Source organism: Pongo pygmaeus, chromosome 9 (genome assembly GCF_028885625.2).
Source record: "Pongo pygmaeus isolate AG05252 chromosome 9, NHGRI_mPonPyg2-v2.0_pri, whole genome shotgun sequence".
In the NCBI taxonomy this organism is placed as follows: Eukaryota; Metazoa; Chordata; class Mammalia; order Primates; family Hominidae; genus Pongo; species Pongo pygmaeus.
The window spans coordinates 90,500,904-90,520,488 of NC_072382.2; the positions used below are offsets into that span (position 1 = coordinate 90,500,904).

Consider the following 19,585-nt stretch of genomic DNA (forward strand, 5'->3'; position numbering starts at 1 on the left):
CTCACCACTCCTATTCAACATAGTGTTGGAAGTTCTGGCCAGGGGAATTAGGCAGGAGAAAGAAATAAAGGATATTCAATTAGGAAAAGAGGAAGTCAAATTGTCCCTATTTTCAGATGACATGATTGTATATTTAGAAAACCCCATCATCTAAGCCCAAAATCTCCTTAAGCTGATAAGAAACTTCAGCAAAATCTCAGGATACAAAATCAATGTACAAAAATCACAAGCATTCTTATACACCAATAACAGACAAACAGAGAGCCAAATCATGAGTGAACTCCCATTCACAATTGCTACAAAGAGAATAAAATACCTAGGAATCCAACTTACAAGGGATGTGAAGGTCCTCTTCAAGGAGAACTACAAACCACTGCTCAACGAAATAAAAGAGGACACAAACAAATGGAAGAACATTCCATGCTCATGGACAGGAACAATCAATATTGTGAAAATGGCCATATGGACCAAGGTAATTTATAGATTCAATGCCATCCTCATCAAGTTACCAATGACTTTCTTCACAGAATTGGAAAAAACTACTTTAAACTTCCTATGGAACCAAAAAGGAGCCCATATTTCCAAGACAACCCTAAGCCAAAAGAACAAAGCTGGAGGCATCACACTACCTGACTACAAACTATACTACAAGGCTACAGTAACCAAAACAGCATGGTACTGGTACCAAAACAGAGATATAGACCAATGGAACAGAACAGAGCCCTCAGAAATAATACCACACATCTATAGTCATCTGATCTTTGACAAACCTGACAAAAACAAGAAATGGGGAAAGAATTCTCTATTTAATAAATGGTGCTGGGAAATCTGGCTAGCCATATGTAGAAAGCTGAAACTGGATCCCTTCTTTACACCTTATAAAAAATTAATTAAAGATGGATTAAAGTCTTAAATGTTAGACCTAAAACCATAAAAACCCTAGAAGAAAACCTAGGCAATACCATTCAGGACATAGGCATAGCAAGGACTTCAGGTCTAAAACACCAAAAGCAATGGCAACAAAAGCCAAAATTGACAAGTGGGATCTCATTAAACTAAAGAGCTTCTGCACAGCAAAAGAAACTACCATCAGAGTGAACAGGCAACCTACGGAATGGGAGAAAATTTTTGCAATCTACTCATCTGACAAAGGGTTAATATCCAGTAGCTACAAAGAACCCAAACAAAGTTAAAAGAAAAAAACAACCCCATCAAAAAGTGGGTGAAGGATATGAACAGACACTTCTCAAAAGAAGACATTTATGCATCCAACAGATGCATGAAAAAATGCTCATCATCACTGGCCATCACAGAAATGCAAATCAAAACCACAATGAGATAACATCTCACACCAGTTAGAATGGCAATCATTAAAAAGTCAGGAAACAACAGGTGCTGGAGAGGATGTGGAGAAATAGGAACACTTTTACACTGTTGGTGGGACTGTAAACTAGTTCAACCATTGTGGAAGTCAGTGTGGCGATTCCTCAGGGATCTAGAACTAGAAATACCATTTGACCCAGCCATCCCATTACTGGGTATATACCCAAAGGACTATAAATCATGCTGCTATAGAGTCACATGCACACGTATGTTTATTGTGACACTATTCACAATAGCAAAGACTTGGAACCAACCCAAATGTCCAACAATGATAGACTGGATTAAGAAAATGTGGCACACATACACCATGGATTACTATGCAACCATAAAAAAGGATGAGTTCACGTCCTTTGTAGGGACATGAATGAAGCTGGAAACCATCATTCTCAGCAAACTATCCCAAGGACAAAAAACAAACACCACACGTTCTCACTCATAGGTAGGAATTGAACAATGAGAACACCTGGACACAGGAAGGGGAACATCACACACAGGGGCCTGTTGTGGGGTGGGGCGAGGGGGGAGGCATAGCATTAGGATATGTACCTAATGTAAATGACGAGTTAATGGGTGCAGCACACCAACATGGCACATGTATACATATGTAACAAACCTGCACGTTGTGCACATGTACCCTAGAACTTAAAGTATAATAATAAAAAAATAAATAAAATAAAATAAAATCACAATGTCAAATCTTAAAAAAATAAAATAATAAAATAAAGTAATTTTAAGTCACACATTCCTAGGAATTTCTAAGGTCCCAATATGTACACATTGATTTCAAATCCTGTGTCCCATAGAGATACACTGTCCTTCAGAAAGATACTCAAATTCTGAAGAACTCTAATTCTTTTGGTCATCAAATGCAGTCTCCATACACAATTTCTTTCCAAACCAGAAAATTAGCTAATACAAAGAGAATTTTCAGAAACAAGAAGTCATGTATAGAAACAGCTATACTTCCCCAGAATAGTCCATTAACCAGGACACTACAATGGTTATACACTTTGATTACTCAAGACTTTTTCTAAATAACCTGACATATGCACCTCAAAATAATTGACTCTGACACTTACCTTATTGCATATGTAGAGGCTGTGATCATGAGGAATAGCACCACTACCATGCAGACCCCTGTCAGGCCAGGAACTATAAAAATGTGCAGAAGTACATTTTTACTTAAATAATAGTGAGAAAAAAGTACAAAAAATGATTACATTAGAATCCAAAATACTGTGCTGTTCTGTGGGAAGCCTAATTCAAATCCCATATCTACTTGTATGTTCTCCCTCAAACAAGCCTTTTACTTTTTTATTTTTTTAATTAATTTTAATTGACAGATAATAATTGTACATATTAATGGAGTACATAGTGATGTTTCCATACATATAAAGTAAAACTGATCAGATCAGAGTAATTAGCATATCCATCTATCATCTCAAACATTTATTATTACTTTGTATTGGGAACATTCAGTATCCTTCTTCTAGTTATTTGAAAGCATATAATACATTATTGTTTACTATAGTCATTCTACAGTGGTATAGAACACCAGAACTTATTAAAATCAGTAGTTTCAAAGTCTTTTACACCAATCAGGATCTTTTATCTATTTTATAGAAGATTCCATTTTTTTATTACCAAATATTCTACTCAGAATGCAAATAGGTACTTACTTCTAAAGGTATACACTTCTAAAGGTATACACTAATATCTAAACGTAATTAATGCAACAGGACAGGGTTAACATTCAGCACCCTTTCTGTTTTGGTTTTAGCCACCATAGCACTAAATCTCCCTTATGCTCTCCTTCCTCTTATGAAACTAAGTAGTGCCTTCAGTTTCAATTTCAATTAACTGCTTTTAGGCTTCACTACCTAGAATAATTTTAAACAAAAAATAAAGCCTAAAGTGTTTTCAAAAACCACAAAACACAGAACAAAAATTGTAGATTTCTAGAATAAACTACAATGTTGACGTTTTAAAAATACTTGCAGACATATTTCTTCTCAGTATGATAAATATGTTGAAATCAGTGCTTCAGATATGGCATAACATTTGTTTTTTTAATGAAGAAAATGTGCAAATATATTGTCAAAATTATAATGGCAGGATAGATTGCTACAAATCCAACATTAGCACATACAGCATGTCCAAAATGAATAGCTAACTGAAAAACAATATCCTAAACAATTAAAGTGTCAGCGGTTTCCTTTAGTATTGTATTATTACCAAATTAAATATCCTGTCAATAAGCTACATTCCTTTACTCTCACAAGCAACAGTAAGTCCTGAATACCCCATCTGAGATAGTCTTAAATCAGACTACAAAGAAAAGCTATTGAGACAATTCCATCTGGAAAAGTGACATTCCTCTGCTTCTTTCCTTGTCAAGAAACCTGCTATGAAATAGAAGGGCTGTCATGGACTATGAGCCACCAGCAGAAGCAGACACCTTGTGTACAAGGTAAGAGCAACACAGGTGTGTATCATTAGGATTCCAGAGTTAGAATCCCTAGAATATAACAACATTTGAAATCTCATTATGGTAGAAACAAATTTCATTTATAAAGCACCACGTGAAAAATATGGGTTCTCAGCACTTGAGTACTCGCACCTCCTCACTTTCCCAGTAGACAGTTTTAGAAGCCTAACAAAAGGTGCCCTTCCCTAATGTACCTAATCCAAATCATTTCTTCTCTATGCTTCCTTCCTAGAGTACTTCCTTTCCTATTGATTTTTCCGTTTCCTACAGTGAGTGCTTACTTCCCAGTTGTAAGAGATGAGCAAGATAACTAGCCTAGTTCACTCTAAAGAACTAGCAGCATGAAAAATACACTATTTTGGAATTACAGAATACCTGCAAAGTAACCCAGCCATTGCACTTCCAAGTGTTTACCCAAAAGAAACAAACATATATCCATGCAAAGACTTGTTTAAGAATGTTCATAGCTACTTATTTTTAACAGTCAAAGTCTATAAACAACTCTGATCTTCATCAACAGATTAATGGATAAACAATTGTGGTACTTATCTGTACCTGGAAAATTAATCAGCAATAAAAAAACCATAAAGTGTTGATAGATAAGCAACAATATACATGAATCACAAAATTGTTAGACTCAATAAAAGAAGCTAAACCATCCCAGCCCTGAAAAAGTACAAATTCTATGATTCCAGAAAACATTTCTAACATTCCAGAAAATTCACACTATTCTTCAGTGATAGAAAGCAGATCAGTTGCTAGGAGGGGTAGAGGGCAAGATGCATTATAAAAGAGCACAAAAATCTTCTGTGATAATAAAAATATTTATCATCTAACTTTTGATGATGGTTCCACTATTGTGTATGTATGTGTATATATGTATATATCAAAACCAATCAAATTGTATACTTTACATGTGTATAATTAGTGTACTTCAATTATAATTTCATAAATTTGAGGGAAAAAAGAAGAGGTCGGTCTCACTGTTTTCAAGTATTAAAAAAGAAAACCTTTATTTGACCAAATGAATAACTAAATGATAGAATCCCAGATGGCTACATAGTGTGAAATTCTATTTAGAGGGGCCTTTCTAATATTTTATTGGGCCTTTATTAGTGTTCTTCTATGTCTGCATACAGTTTCCTATATAGTTTTGAACATGCCAAGATTAGTCATGGGATGTCTGCAAATTACTTCATCAAAAGAACACCTGGAAAAATGGAATATGTTTATAATAGAGCCACAATTTCCAAAGTGTATTATTTGAAAATTAATTCCTTGAAATACTAATTTCTATTACTAAAAATACTATAACCATTCCTTAAAAAGTCACAGGGTACATTAATGTATAAAAGTCCCTGAGAAGCATTAAATTCAAGAAACCTGATTAAACTTAAATATTTTCTTAAACTTATTAGATCAGAGTATTCCTTTTAGGTCAGAACATGAAAACATATCGGAAAGACTTAGAGGAAGTAAAATAGTTTACTTCAGTCATTTGAGGATAAAGTAGAAAGGCCAGACGACCCAGCCAATGATGTATATGGTCTGGGATTATACTCTTGTTACTGTGCCTTAGACAAAACTCCAATCTCACTGAATCTCATCTGCAAACTAAGGAGAATAAATCTGAAGATTTTCCATGTTCCTTCAGATTTATAAAGTTATCTCTTTTATCTAAAGAATTTGTTTTTCCTTATTTCTCAAAAGTAAAAAAGACCAAAGTGTATAATTAATAAAGTAATATATTTCAGATCAATGAAGAAGAACCTACAATTAGCAAGGGCACAAAAGCATACTATAATCAGAGTGATCAAAAAGTCAGGGGTAACTACCTTAAGAAGCCCACCGGAAGCAAACAAGCAGAGGCTGGCTAACCTATTATCTGGGATATTGCAAGAAGATCTATGCATCAAATAAAAGAGTTAAACAAATGACTTTTATTCGTTCAGTGAACAGTTTGTGGGCATATACAGTGTACTGTCAGATGTTAAATGCTAGAGACAAAATAAATTCTGCTCTACAAAAATTCCCAGTCCACTGGTGGAGACAGACAAGTTAAGCAGGAAATTGCAAAACAGGGCATTAAGTGCTGTAAAGAGAGCTAAGCACTGAGTGCTTTCAGGGCACATCAAAGGGCACCCTAAGCTAGCCTTGGATGACAACTCAGCTAAGTCCCAATATATTAGCCTTATTACAACACATTCCAAGAGTCTGAAAACACCAGCTGGAAATCACTGGGCTAGTCTAATCTCACCGGGCAAAGTTACTTGTCCAAGTGAAGTACCTTGATTCTCCTGTGAATTTTTTTAGTCCTTCAAGTTAGGAAGCTAAATCTATACTTGTTTCCTTAGTAAAATACATGTTTACATGTTTATTCTTATTGCTTTATGTTTATGCATATTAAATTTATTAACTAGTAGCTTTTAAAATGAATAATTGCATGACACTGTAATTTCTAGATGAACCTGAGAGATTATTTTCATCCATACCCAGATGTGGTCAGAAATATACCATTATCTATTCATTATCCTATTTTCCTAACATAATTGGAAACATAATTATATTTGTTTCTGAGGGTTTTTAAAATTAAAATTAGATATTATCCATTTTATTCTCACCATAAAAGCTACTACCAAATTTGGAGATATATAGTAAGCATTTTTAAATGAACGTTTAAATAATTCAATCTATTAATCTTACCTTAAAAATCCTTAATTGGAATGTTTATAACATTTCTTATGTAATAAGTTTAGCCACTATATTTTATGTCACTAGTATAGCCAAAGACTTTATTTTTTACAAGACAATCTTAATTTGTCAATACTAGATTCCATTGAAAAAAATTCCAACACACAGAAATAGAAGACTCTACGTAACATTAAACAAAAATCCATGAAATCTATTAACTAATAAAAATATTATTTATCAGTTGGGTGCAGTGGCTCATGCCTGTAATCTGAGCACTTTGGGAGGCTGAGGCGAGCAGATCACGAGGTCAAGAGTTCAAGACCAGCCTGGCCAACATAGTGAAACTCTAGCTCTACTAAAAAAAAAAAAAATACAAAAAAATTAGCCAGGCATGGTGATGGGCACCTGTAATCCCAGCTACTTGGGAGGCTGAGGCAATGTTTCCTAGGTGCTGTGCCTGAGAACATTCAGAGATGGCTGTGGAATAATTTTAGTCAATATTAGTGATACAAAGTTGGATTAAGTTCATTGATAGAAAAAGATGTCTTTCATCCCATTACCATCCTTAGACTCTACTTTGCACTGTCACCTGCTATTCTTCAGTGGGGACAAACAGATGCCTTAGGAACTCCAGACTCATGCTTAGGGACCCCTGTGTCTGAGCCCAGTTCCAGGCTGATGACCTGGGAAGTGGATGCCTCCTGCTGGCCAGCATAGTATTTCTTTTCTTGAAATTATGTGAGAATGGGCCACCAAAATGGTGCTAATTTGCTGAATTGGGTGATTCAAATTGTTTTTATTGCCAGAGGCCATAAAAAAATGTTTACCTAGGACCCTGCATACTCTAGAAGCAGCCCTTCCCAACCCAAGAGAAGCTCACCTACAAGTGGAAAAGACAGTATACGTAAGGAAATAAACTATTCTACAACAAAGTGTTTTTACAGTCATCCTTCAATATCCATGCGATTGGTTCCAGGACCCCTCACAGACACCAAAGTTTGAGAATGCTCAAGTACTTATACATAACCTGTGCACATCCTCTCACATACTTTAAATTATCTCTCGGTTACTTACAATAAATACCTAATACAAAAGGCAAGTAGTAGCGAGACGGTATGCTCAAGAGTATGATGAGATGTTCAGTAGTGACAGAACAGCAGCTCCCGAGGTACCTGGGAAGGTTAGCAAAACACTTTGCCAAGTCTCTCCCAGAGACACACTAAGGTAGACCCAGGAAATCTGTATTAAGTGTCTTCTTTACTAAGTTCAACACCACTCATGGGGACCTCTGGGAAAGTACATAGGATGATGGGGTTGCATGCTAGGTAGTGAGATTACCTGCTTATAAGAAGTATTAGTTATTAGTAAAATAATATTAGTATTATTAGTATATTAGTATAATATAGTAATATATTATTATTACTATATATAATAATATATAACATATAATAATTATATATAGTATATATACTATATTAATATATAGTATACAATATATACAGTATATATAGTATATAATATATACTATATACTATATATTATATATAATATAATAATATATAATATATAATATATATAATTAATATAATATTCGTAATATTAGTATAATAATAATAGTGCTAATAGTAATACTACTACTAATAATAGTATAATAATATTAGTGCCTTAATGTGATATCTTAGTCACATAACAAATCTCTTTGTGTCTTTGTAAACTAAACTTTTCAAAGCATTTTAAAGGTTCCAAGGCTTCAATTAAATTTTATGTTTTAGAAAATAATATTAAACAAAGCTTTTGTTTCTCTCTCTTAAATGAGTTAACAGTAAACCAAAAAATACATTGGTTCATACATAAGGTTTTGCTTTTCTGTACTTTTTGTTCTCATCCAATTCTTCAGGCCTAAATGAAAATATGTTTTCAATGAGCAAAGCTGAAAGCAAAACTAAATTGTGTTCCTAAAGAGAAAACTGTGAAATACTTTGCAAGTGGCAAGTATTATAAATCTATAGACAAAAGTAAAATGTATCTTATAAATCTAAATATATAGCTGTGACATGGATGAGGAAAGCACTAGAATTATTGTGATGTTTCATCATAAAATTGATTCAAAAGAAAAACAATGCATTTGCCAGGGTAATGTGCCTCAGTCCCATGTGCAATTCCAATACTTAATTGGGTATTACACCCAACAATTTATGATAGAGCACCTCAACTATGCAATCATCCTTGTTCCTGAAATATGTGCTAAAAATTCCCCAAATGCATCTTTCTTCTTTCATCTTTATAAATCTAAGGTTGGGAAAAAGAAGACTTTTAGTAAAAATTGTTTAACATCAGGGGAAATTTTGAGATGTTCAAACGTGCTTTAACAAATTAATAGTCTAGACTGAGATTTCATGGACAATAAGCTTGAAAAGAAAAAATAAATTACAAATGAAATAGAAGACACATTTCAAAGAAATAACTTATTTTAATGACTATTTCTCCTCTTTGTTGTATATTTTAAGATTATAGAAAGTTGCACTAAATTACTGAATTATAAGAACTCCATGGATACCCACAGTGCTTGGTGTTCCTTTCCAATACATTGAGGGCAGGAGCCTGTTAAACATGCATTATCTCCTACAGCACTTGCCACAGCAGCAGGCACAAAGCAGGCCCTCAATAAGAATGCGGTTACATTGTTTTGTTTAGAAGAATATACAACAGTGAAATGTATTTGCTTATTTTTACTCTCCATTTATTCACACCCCAATGTTTGCATTGTCTCTGTTCTCATTGCAACCTTATCCTTTAACTCCAAATATTTATTCTTATATGCAAATTGTCCATATGTTATATTTGTAACATATATCTAATTGTTGTGTAATTTGATAATGCTTAGTATTTTTTTTTTTCTAATTTTAATTTTTTAGACGGAGTCTCACTCTGTCATGCCCAGGCTGGGGTGCAGTGGCGCAATCTCACCTCACTGCAATTTCTGCCTCCTGGGTTCAAGTGATTCTCCTGCCTCAGCCTCCTAAGTAGCTGGGATTACAGGCACTTGCCACCCATCATGCCCGGCTAATTTTTTGTATTTTTAGTAGAGATGGGGTTTCATCATGTTGATCAGGCTGGTTTCGAGCTCCTGACCTCAGGTGATCCGCCCTCCTCGGCCTCCCAAAGTGCTGGGATTACAGGCATGAGCCACCGCGCCCAGCTCTACAATGCCTACTTTTACAGATGTTCCTAAACCTAAAGAAAAGGCTAAGAATAACAACTTACCAGTTGTGAAGAGAAGTTTTCTAGGATCCTGAAAAAAAGAAAAAAAATAAATGATTAAAAACTAAAGTACTGATGATACATAATTCTATAAAGAGTATGCAGGATCTACAAACCACATTATTTGTCATGTAAAATACTGTTCATCCAACAGAAGTGAGAAAGACTCGATTAAGTTTCATAACATTTTCACAATGCTAGAGGAGATTACAACAAGTAAAAACCCAATTCAGAGAAATCTATCCATCTGAGGCAAAATACTGGATGACTCAAAAGGCCTAGAAATTATTCTTAATGGTTACCCGCAAGCTAGTGGCACTGGTTTTAAGCCCATCTTTGACCATTTTGAAACTCAGTATCTTAGCCATGATGTTAAAGTATTATTATACACTCTGTCTACCAAAACTGTGAAACTGCATCACAAGATGTGAAGACAGAATTAAAAACCAATAAAATATGTAGAGGATTTGCACATTATAAGCTCAGTACGAAGAAGACTAATTGAGAGCTTTCTGTGCTTCAAATATAGTGAAAAGTGGTGAAGATACTCAAATAAAGATCAGTTTCTGCTACTTGGAAATATGAAACATTAATATTGTTATAATATTGTATTATTTCGTTTAAACTACATCTCTTATGCTGTAATGGTTATAGTCTGCACCCTTCTACCTTCTGGAAAACCAATCCCCACTAGATTTGAAGATTTATTTTTTATCCCCATGGTGCTTAATATTTCACAAGCTTTTGAATTCCTTTCTGTGTGCCTCCATTGAATCTGGGGTCAGGCCTGACTATGTACTAAGAAGGAAACAATTGATACAGTGTCATTTGGGGTCTTTGAATAAGGACCACTTGCTTAGGAATAGCTCCTCACCTGGCTTAATTCAATTGACTTCTATTCCAACTATTAGAAACATGGCTATAGGATGATCTAAGGAAACTGAATATATAAACAACCCATAAAAATGTAATATGGGCTGAACAAAGTGGTAAGAGTAGAAATGGGAATAAATACCTAAGAAAACCCAGAAGATGGAACAATTAATCTTGCTAGAGAAAGAAAATGATACATGACAGTGAGAGATGTTTTCACAGTGGCAAGATGAGGCAGATTTAACTGGGCTATCAAGAAAGTGCAGCAGTCACAAGCTGGAGGGTGAGTCCTTCCATGCAGAGTAAAAGCATAAAAGAAGAACAAGAGGGTATATGGCACAAAACCATCTTTTTCAAAAGTGCTTCACAAAATAGCATATGTGTTGATTAAATATATATATATATATAATCTATATATAAATATACCAATATATAAAATATAATCTATATATAATAGATATGCCATATATATTTATTTACATAATATTTAAATACATAAGTATATATACACTTATTTTCATCTACATCTAATGCATTGCCTTGTACCTGTTAGATGCTAAATACATATTTATTAAAAAGTGGGAAAAAAGCGTAAAGAGAGACATGAAAGAAGCAATACAAGAAGAAATAAAGGCAGGGGAAATACTAACTTAAAACATTGAGTTGCCATTTTCATCCCTTAGATTGGGAAAAAAAAACCCCAGAAATGAGTTGTAGAAATAGGCATTCTAATATTAGTTAGAAGCGTGAAAACAGGAGAAGACTTCTTAAAAAGGAATTTGGCACTGTCCATCAAAACTAAAAATGTGCAACCTTTTAAACCAAAATTCTGCAACTACAGATCTGTGTAGAAGTGGACAAAGAAATACATTTACTGGAGTGTGGTTCGTAACAAAACCTTAGAATCAACCTAAATGTCTGAATAAGAAAAAGACTAAAAACAAATTATGGCATAGTCATATGGAGAGAATGAGATAGATTAGGATATGTTGATACAATAAGCTATAAAAGCATATTTATGGAAACAAGTAAATTGCCAAGGAATATATATCATAAAATGCCACTCAAAATATCAGAAAAAAACATAATAAACTGTGGCTTGTTTTGGAGGAGAAGCTTTCACTTTTAACTTCGTTTACTTGGGAGTTTTAAAATATTTTATATTGAGCATGTATAACGTTTCAAAGAAAATAAATAACTGAAAATCTTGAAATCACTAAAAATATTGGAACTTAAGCAAAAGTTTATTCCATTAAAATGAGAAAACCATTAAAGTTATTAAAGACATGAATTCTGAAAAGAGAAGAAAAGAAGGAAAAGAGAAACAAAGAAAATGTTGTAACTGGGGCAGGAAACAAGTAGCTAGTGATTTGAGCAGAGGGCAGCTGGAGAAAGGGAAGCAGGTGGAAGTGAGATGGGCAGAAGTGGAGGCTGGGTCTGAAATTACACGTCAAGAGTTGTCACTGGCCTGCTAAGGAGCTGAAATTTTTCAGTGGTTCTCAGTGCTGGATGCACTCTACAAGCCTGGTAAACTTTTACAAATTATCATTGCCTGCCTCCCATCCAAGACCAATTAGATCATGTTGGTATTTTTTAAATTACCAGTAGAGACAAGGGCTATATCAAAAGTTGCTGGGTATTTTGGTTTTGTGATTTGTTTCTGAATTTGTTGTTACTTTTTCCTCAGTTTTGTTTTGAGAGGGAGGTCAAACACATGATCACAACAGTATTAAACCTAGAAATCTCTGGTGATATGTGGAGGAGAAAAAGGAGTGGGGAAGATGGGAAAAAATGTTAACAAGTCACTACCAAACTTAGTCTGCAGAACAGGAAAATGAGGGTGGGGGGATGCTGATTAAATGGGACAGAACAGTTTGTTTTTAATGTAATCTTGGCATTGTGAAGCAAAGGCAGCCTGAGGACTGTATGAAAGCATCAACCAACAGAGACCTAACTGGCTGAGCATGTGCTGTTCATCAGGCTCTGGCCTGCACGTTGCACATATAATTTCATTTCATGGATGGCTTCACATGGAGAAAAGCACTCTATGTCAGATATTGCCTGCTACAGAATTGAATTCAACATCACTTAATTCGAGGAATGTTTTTAAATGAATGAATCATGAAAACTCACTAACATTTTTTAAGTCAAATAAATTGATTTGCCCAAGATTCACAAATAATCAGTCTACTTTTCTTCCCTTTTCCCCAAAACCCAGTATGTGAGTTATAAAGTATTTTTACCCTGTAACGGCACTGTCGACACTCTCAGCTGAATGACAGGAATTAGACAAAAACTGCTGGGAGTCAGAGGCAGACCTGAGTGGCAACCATCTGAACATTGCAATATAAAAAAGTAGACATTCTACAAACTCCCACTTTTAGCAGGAGAGACTATGAAATAGTAATTACTTATATTTTCTGTTGAAAAGGAATGAAACTCAACTTGACAACTGCATTTTAAAAGCACTCAAAACGAGCAGTAAGGTACAAATTTTCAGGGAAAAATCACAGACCCTCATTAGTCATCTCATGACAAGTGAAAGAAAAATGGGAAGACAGAGACCACCCACCTCATCTCGGTATCTTGCTGCATTCAGTTCAACAAAATCTTCACTGTAATTCACTGAGAAGTTGAGGGCATTCACCAGATGGGCAGCCACATGCACGCCTACAGAATCACACCAGGGGCAAGTTAGTGGGATTTTCATATATGCTCTATGTCAAAGACTCAGTTCTTCCTCTCCCTAAGTAAATACAGGGTCAAACTTTGACAGCTATGTGGGCAATGAAATATTACATTGAAAGGTGAAGTTTTAAGACACAAAAAACTGAACTATAGATAGTTTACCAAATTTTCAAAGGCTGTAATGAAACAACCCTAGTAAGTCAGGGATAAGAGAAACACACACACACACACACACACACACCCTCCCCCTAATACACACACACACACACACACACACACACACACACTCTTACATAAATATGCGTCTAATGATATGGGTATTTATTTACTTGAGCACCTCCCTGATATTTTAGGTATTCCACATCTTTCACCTCTTCCATAGTTCCAAATCTGCTATTAATACATATCTTGCATACTTCCCTACTCCATAAGGTAAATTATAGGCCATGGAAAGACTTTCAACTAGTAGAAATTTTTCACAATCCACAGATTTAAATCATAACATTCTTAACTCAACAGAAAAAGTGTTGGGAATCACTTCATGGGACAAAATTCAGGAAACAATAATCACAATAAACAAAGGGCTCGACTGACTTAGAGCTCACATAAACAATAGCAGTGTTAGGAAATTACTAGAGATGTGAAGATGAACTCATTTTGGCAAAGCTAGGGTAATAAAAATTATTTTGCGGAGGTTGGGTAAGGAAGGAGAAAGCGAGATGTGCACGGTCCCATCACACCCTCCCGCTTGCTCAAGCTTTGCTTGTAGGCAAAATAAGGTGTGAATTAACACCACATTTTAATGTATTGGAAATACAACAGGTAACTCGCTGGAAAATTTGTGATCTTGGCCATATCATTTGCCTTTCAGGGGCCTTAATTTACTTCTCTGTAAAATGATGGTGACAGAAATGAAAGGCCTAATGAGATAAGTGATCTGAAATTGCTTAGTACACCATTACAGTTCACAATATGTGTAGTACAATGGTTCAAAAGAAGACATAACCTGGAATCTAGAAAACTCTATAATTTCCCACAACCCATAATATGAGATGTAGAGGGCTTAGAGTTCTAAGTTACTCACACACACACAAAAATAATAATGAAAGTGAGAGAGGACTAGAATGCTAAAATGCCTGAAAGTTATTTAAAGGATTTATAAGGTCCTTCAAGTAATCAAATTAGAGGTGGGGGAAGAGTCAGGACTTATTATGAAGTTATAGTAATCAAGAATGTATGATATTAGCAAAAGAAAAGACAAATAGATTAATGGAACAGAATAGATAGCCCAGAAATCCACCCACATTAATACAGTCAATTGATCTTTGGCAAAAGAGCAAAAGACATACAAAGAAGAAAATGCCTTTGTCACAAATGGACCTGAAACAAGGAAGCATTCACATTTAAACAAATAAATCTAGTCATAGACTTTACACCCTTCACAAAAATTAACTGAAAATGAATCAGAGACCCAAATGTAAAATGCAAAACTATAAAACTCCTCAAAGGAAACACGGGAAAAAGTCTATATGAGCTTGGCTTTGGTGATGGCTTTTTAGATACAATGTTAGAGACATGATCCATGAAAGAAACAATTAATAAGCTGGACTTCATTAAAATTAAAATTTCAGCTCTGCAAAAGACGTTGTGAACACCATGAGAAGATAAGCCACAGACTGGGAAAAAGCATTTGCAAAAGACATATCGATAAGGGATTATTATCAAAATATAAAAAGAACACTTAAAATTCAATAACAAGAAAATAAACAACCCAATTAAAAAATGTCCCAAAGATCTTAATAGATACCTTACCAAAGAAGATATACAGATGGCAAACAAGCACGAAAAGATGATCCACATTATATAACATCAGAGAAATGCAAATTAAAATGACGAGTTACCACTACATACCTATTAGAATGACTAAAATCCAGAATACTGACAACACCAAATGTTGGTGAGATTGCACAGCAACAGAATCTCTCATTCATTGCAGGTGGGGGATGCAAAAAATGGTACAGCCACATTGGAAGTGAGTTTGGTGGTTTCTTAAAAACTATACATACTCTTACCACATGATCTTGCAATCACACTCTTGGATATTTACCCAAAGGAACTAAAAATGTATGCCCACACAAAAACATGCACACTAATGTTTACAGCAGCTTCATTCATTATTGTCAAAATCTGGAAGCAACCAACATGTCTTTAATAGGTGAATAGATAAAAAAAAAACTGTGGTACATCCAGATAAGGGAATATTATTTACACTATAAAAAGATGAACTCTCAAGCCATGAAAAGATGCAAAGGAAACTTAAATTCATATTACTAAGTGAAAGAAGCCAATGTGAAAAGACTACATATTGCATGATTCCAACTATATTACATTCTAGAAAAGGCAGAATTACGGAGACGGTAAAAACAAATCAGTGGTTGTCTGGCGTTAGTGGGAAAGGAAAGATAAACAGGCAGAGCACAGAGTATTCTTAGGGCAATGAACTATTCTGCATGATACAATAATGGTGGGTACAGGTCATTACACATTTGTGCAAACCCATAGAATGTATAGCATCAAGTGTGAACCCTGATGTAAAGTATGGACTTTAGGTTATAATGATATGTCAATTAATGTAAATTTATCAATTGTAAAAAATTGTACCACTCTGGCAGGGGATGTTGATAATGGGGGAGGCTATACATGCATGAGGACAAATGATATATGAAAACTCTCTATATCTTCCTCTCAATTTTGCAGTGAACCTAAATCTGCCCTACAGAAAAATAGTCTTTAAAAAATTTTAAGAGAAAAAAATGGACAGGAAGCTAAAATGAGTTAAGTAACAAGCAAGGACAAGTTTCCAAAGTAGTAAAACCAAGGGTGTCTAGGTGTGACACAACTATGGCACAGGTATAAAATATTATTTACACAAAACTCTCTGTGTCATATAGCTTCATCAATACCCAAATGTGTAGTAAAATAATCCTTTGATATTAAATTAAAAGCTTATACATTAACTACATACTCTATGGCTAAAAAATGCAAAGTCATCTATAGAAGAATTACTATTCTTTCCAAATTTCTCTGAAAAAAAAGTCATAAGTAACAGCTATAGAAAATACATAATTAAGGGATATATTCACCTTTTTAAAGGATCTCTTAGGTCAAAAGAATTTAGGCTTCTAATTTTAGGCAGCAAAGAAGCAGCTAAACCAAGCACTTTACATAGATTTTCTCATTTGATTCTCAAAACAAAACAATGTGGTAGATAGAGTCATCCCTATTTTACAGACAAGAAAACTGAAGTAAAGAAGGGTAATGTAGCCAAAGTCAGACCACTAGCGACTGGCAGAATGCAAACCCTCTGGAACACAAGCTCATGCTAGCTCAGTTGCTTTGTTGCTCTCCAGCTGAACAGAGTACTTAGACATGATTACAGTTTAGAACAAATTGAGTTATGAATATGCTGGTTTCCTGATCCTCCTCTATTTCTGACCTTTCATTCTCCCTCTCCCTAATCTGTCTCTAACCCTTACTACACCCTTGGTCCTTATCTCATCCTCACTGAACTGCTAATCCTATCCCTGAGGCTTTCCCCATCTATCACCTGCAGAGGTGGGACTACAAATTGGAAGATATTCAGAGATAAAACAATGAAGTTATCCATTTCAACAATGGTTGGCAATTTTTTACAAAGCTAAAAGTATAATAATGTCTTGGCAATAGCTGTATCAAAACATTTGTTAGTCAAAATGGCCCTACTATCAAAACAGCTATGTCATCAAATAATGGCCAGGTGAAAATACCAGGTGCTATGCCACTGGAATAATTAACCCTTGCAAATGTAAATAACAATTACTAATTCTATTCTAAAAGTTTCTATTTATTTTCTCATTTTAGTCTTAAATCTATGAGGTAAGTCCTGCTGTCAATCCATTTTACAGTTAAAAACGACAGCAACAACAGCAAATTGAGGATCAGAGAGGTAACATCACACATTAAAATAGAAGGGCAGCTGAGGATAGAACCTACGCATGGACTCCTCCGAATCCATGTACTTCATCACTATGTTTCTTACTTTCTGTTCCAAAAATGTGAAAAGTATCATCTAAAAGCTCAGGATCAAAATGTATTTTAAAAAGACTTATAATAACACAAAGATCATTGCTTTATTTTTTAATTTGGAAAAGAGCAGGATAAAGCTTCACAAATTTTGACATTTGTTTTTCTACCAAATATTAATATCAAAGAAATATTGATTACATATAATTTGGGATGGAATCCTAATCTACTAATGAGTATTTCACATTCTAATTTTCATTCATTTGGCCAGACACAGTGGCTCCCGCCTGTAATCACAGAGCTTTGGGAGGCTGAGGCAGGCAAATTGCTTGAGCCCAGAAGTTCAAGATCAGCCTAGGCAACATGGTGAAAGCCCGTCTCTACAAAAAATACAAAAACTAGCCAGGCGTGGTGGCACACGCCTGTAGTCCCAGCTACTCGGGAGGCTGAGGTGGGAGGATGGCTTAAGCCTGGGAAGTAGAGGTTGCAGTTAGCCAAGACTGTACCACTGCACTCCAGCCTGGGCAACAGCGCCAGGCCCTGTTTCAAACAAATAAAAAATAAAATGTTCATGCATTTAAACTCATATCATATCATCACTTTCAAAGCTTGAAAACTTTAGTCGGTTTCTTCCAGTATTTCTTACTGGAATGAAATTACTTACTTTCAGGAAATAGTCATTATCAGCTTGGGGGCCAACTTTTGGATATCATAATGTAAAAATCATAAGACACATCCATTTTCTGTAGCTCCCCGTAGACAACCCTTTTTAAAAACATGGAAAAGAACTACTAAGCTATGTAATAAGAAAATCTTAAGTTGCTGACAGCAGATAACATACAGAACAATAAAATCACACATTTTCCATGTATAATTTTACGTGTGGTTTAAAACACAAACCACATGATGATCTTACATTGTTCACCATTAATGACATTATATGTTAATATATCTGCAGGCAGTTACCCCAAATTGTCATCAGTGGTTGTTCTGGAAGAATAAGATTAGGGAAAACTTTCTCTGATCATTCTGCATTATGTCTGGAATGTTTACATTTAAATGTGTAATTCTAACAAATTATTTAATATCGTGTGGCTTTCTCACCTGAGAAAATACAGATAGTAACACCACAGGTAATATGGAATGTTCTGCTTTTATCCAACAATCTCCTGGTTCTCCTGCTTGGAACCTAAACAAAAATCATTTAATACGGTAAAAATAATGCAACAAATGTGATAAAAGTTTTTCAGTATAGCATTGTTCATTATGTCAAAATTTTTTAAATATAGCGGAAGCCTATTAATAAAAAATTGGTGAGATGAATTATGATCTATCTAGTTAATGGAACACCTAAACCATTAAAAAATATATGTGAAAAGTGTATATTATTGATATAGAAAGATGTTCAAGACACATTGTTAGATTAAAAAAAAGTTACAAAAAAACTACACGGTGATCTTATATTGATCAACACTAACGGCATTAGATGTTAATGTATCTGCAGGCACTTACCACAAATTGTCATCAGTGGTTGTTCCGGCAAAATAAGATTAGGGTAAACTTTTTCCCATCATTTTGCATATTTCTGGAATGTTTAAGTTTTAAAATATATATGATATCCTTTTGCAGTCAAAAAATAAGATTATTTTAAAATGAAGCAATCTCATCTATAGTTTGAAATGCCTGTTTGATCTTATAACAAAATAAAATGTCAAGCACATTTGAATCACTGTTTCACACTTGGGGCAAATGTTTAAGAGTGATTAAATACTGAGAGACTTAGGTGGGAACTTTTCATTCCCTGCCACTTATCTTCTCTTTCTCCAAGCCAAACCAATAGCCAACCACAGGGATCAAAACCTAGCAGTTTAAATGGTAGGCAACCTAGAGAGAGTTATTTTCACAGATTACTGCATTAAAAGGAAAGAGTTTCTAAATATAATTACGTAGAAAGGGTTGAGAAGTTTTCCTAGAGTAAATCTGCACACATTAAATTCACAGAACATCAAAGTGATCTCAAGTTAACAATTCCTTTTAAAACATCAATATCTATCCAGCGATGCTTTGCTTAGTGAATCTTAGGGAAGAATAATCAACACGCACACACACACACCGTCACACATATACACAAAAATAGTC

The 19,585-nt window shown here is 34.6% G+C and overlaps 1 protein-coding gene across 9 annotated transcripts in view; it reads right to left on the bottom strand.

Moving 5' to 3' along the window:
• Window positions 1-19,585, bottom strand: part of NOX4 (NADPH oxidase 4) — a 168,500-nt gene that overhangs the window by 101,139 nt on the left and 47,776 nt on the right. For all 9 annotated transcript variants that reach the window (XM_063671315.1, XM_054439383.2, XM_054439384.2 and 6 more), the window contains 4 exons: window positions 18,551-18,635; window positions 13,269-13,366; window positions 9,827-9,854; window positions 2,463-2,535 (listed from right to left, as the gene is read on the bottom strand). In XM_063671315.1, coding sequence (XP_063527385.1) covers window positions 2,463-2,535; window positions 9,827-9,854; window positions 13,269-13,366; window positions 18,551-18,635 — 284 coding nt within the window. The remainder of the gene's footprint in view (window positions 1-2,462; window positions 2,536-9,826; window positions 9,855-13,268; window positions 13,367-18,550; window positions 18,636-19,585) is intronic.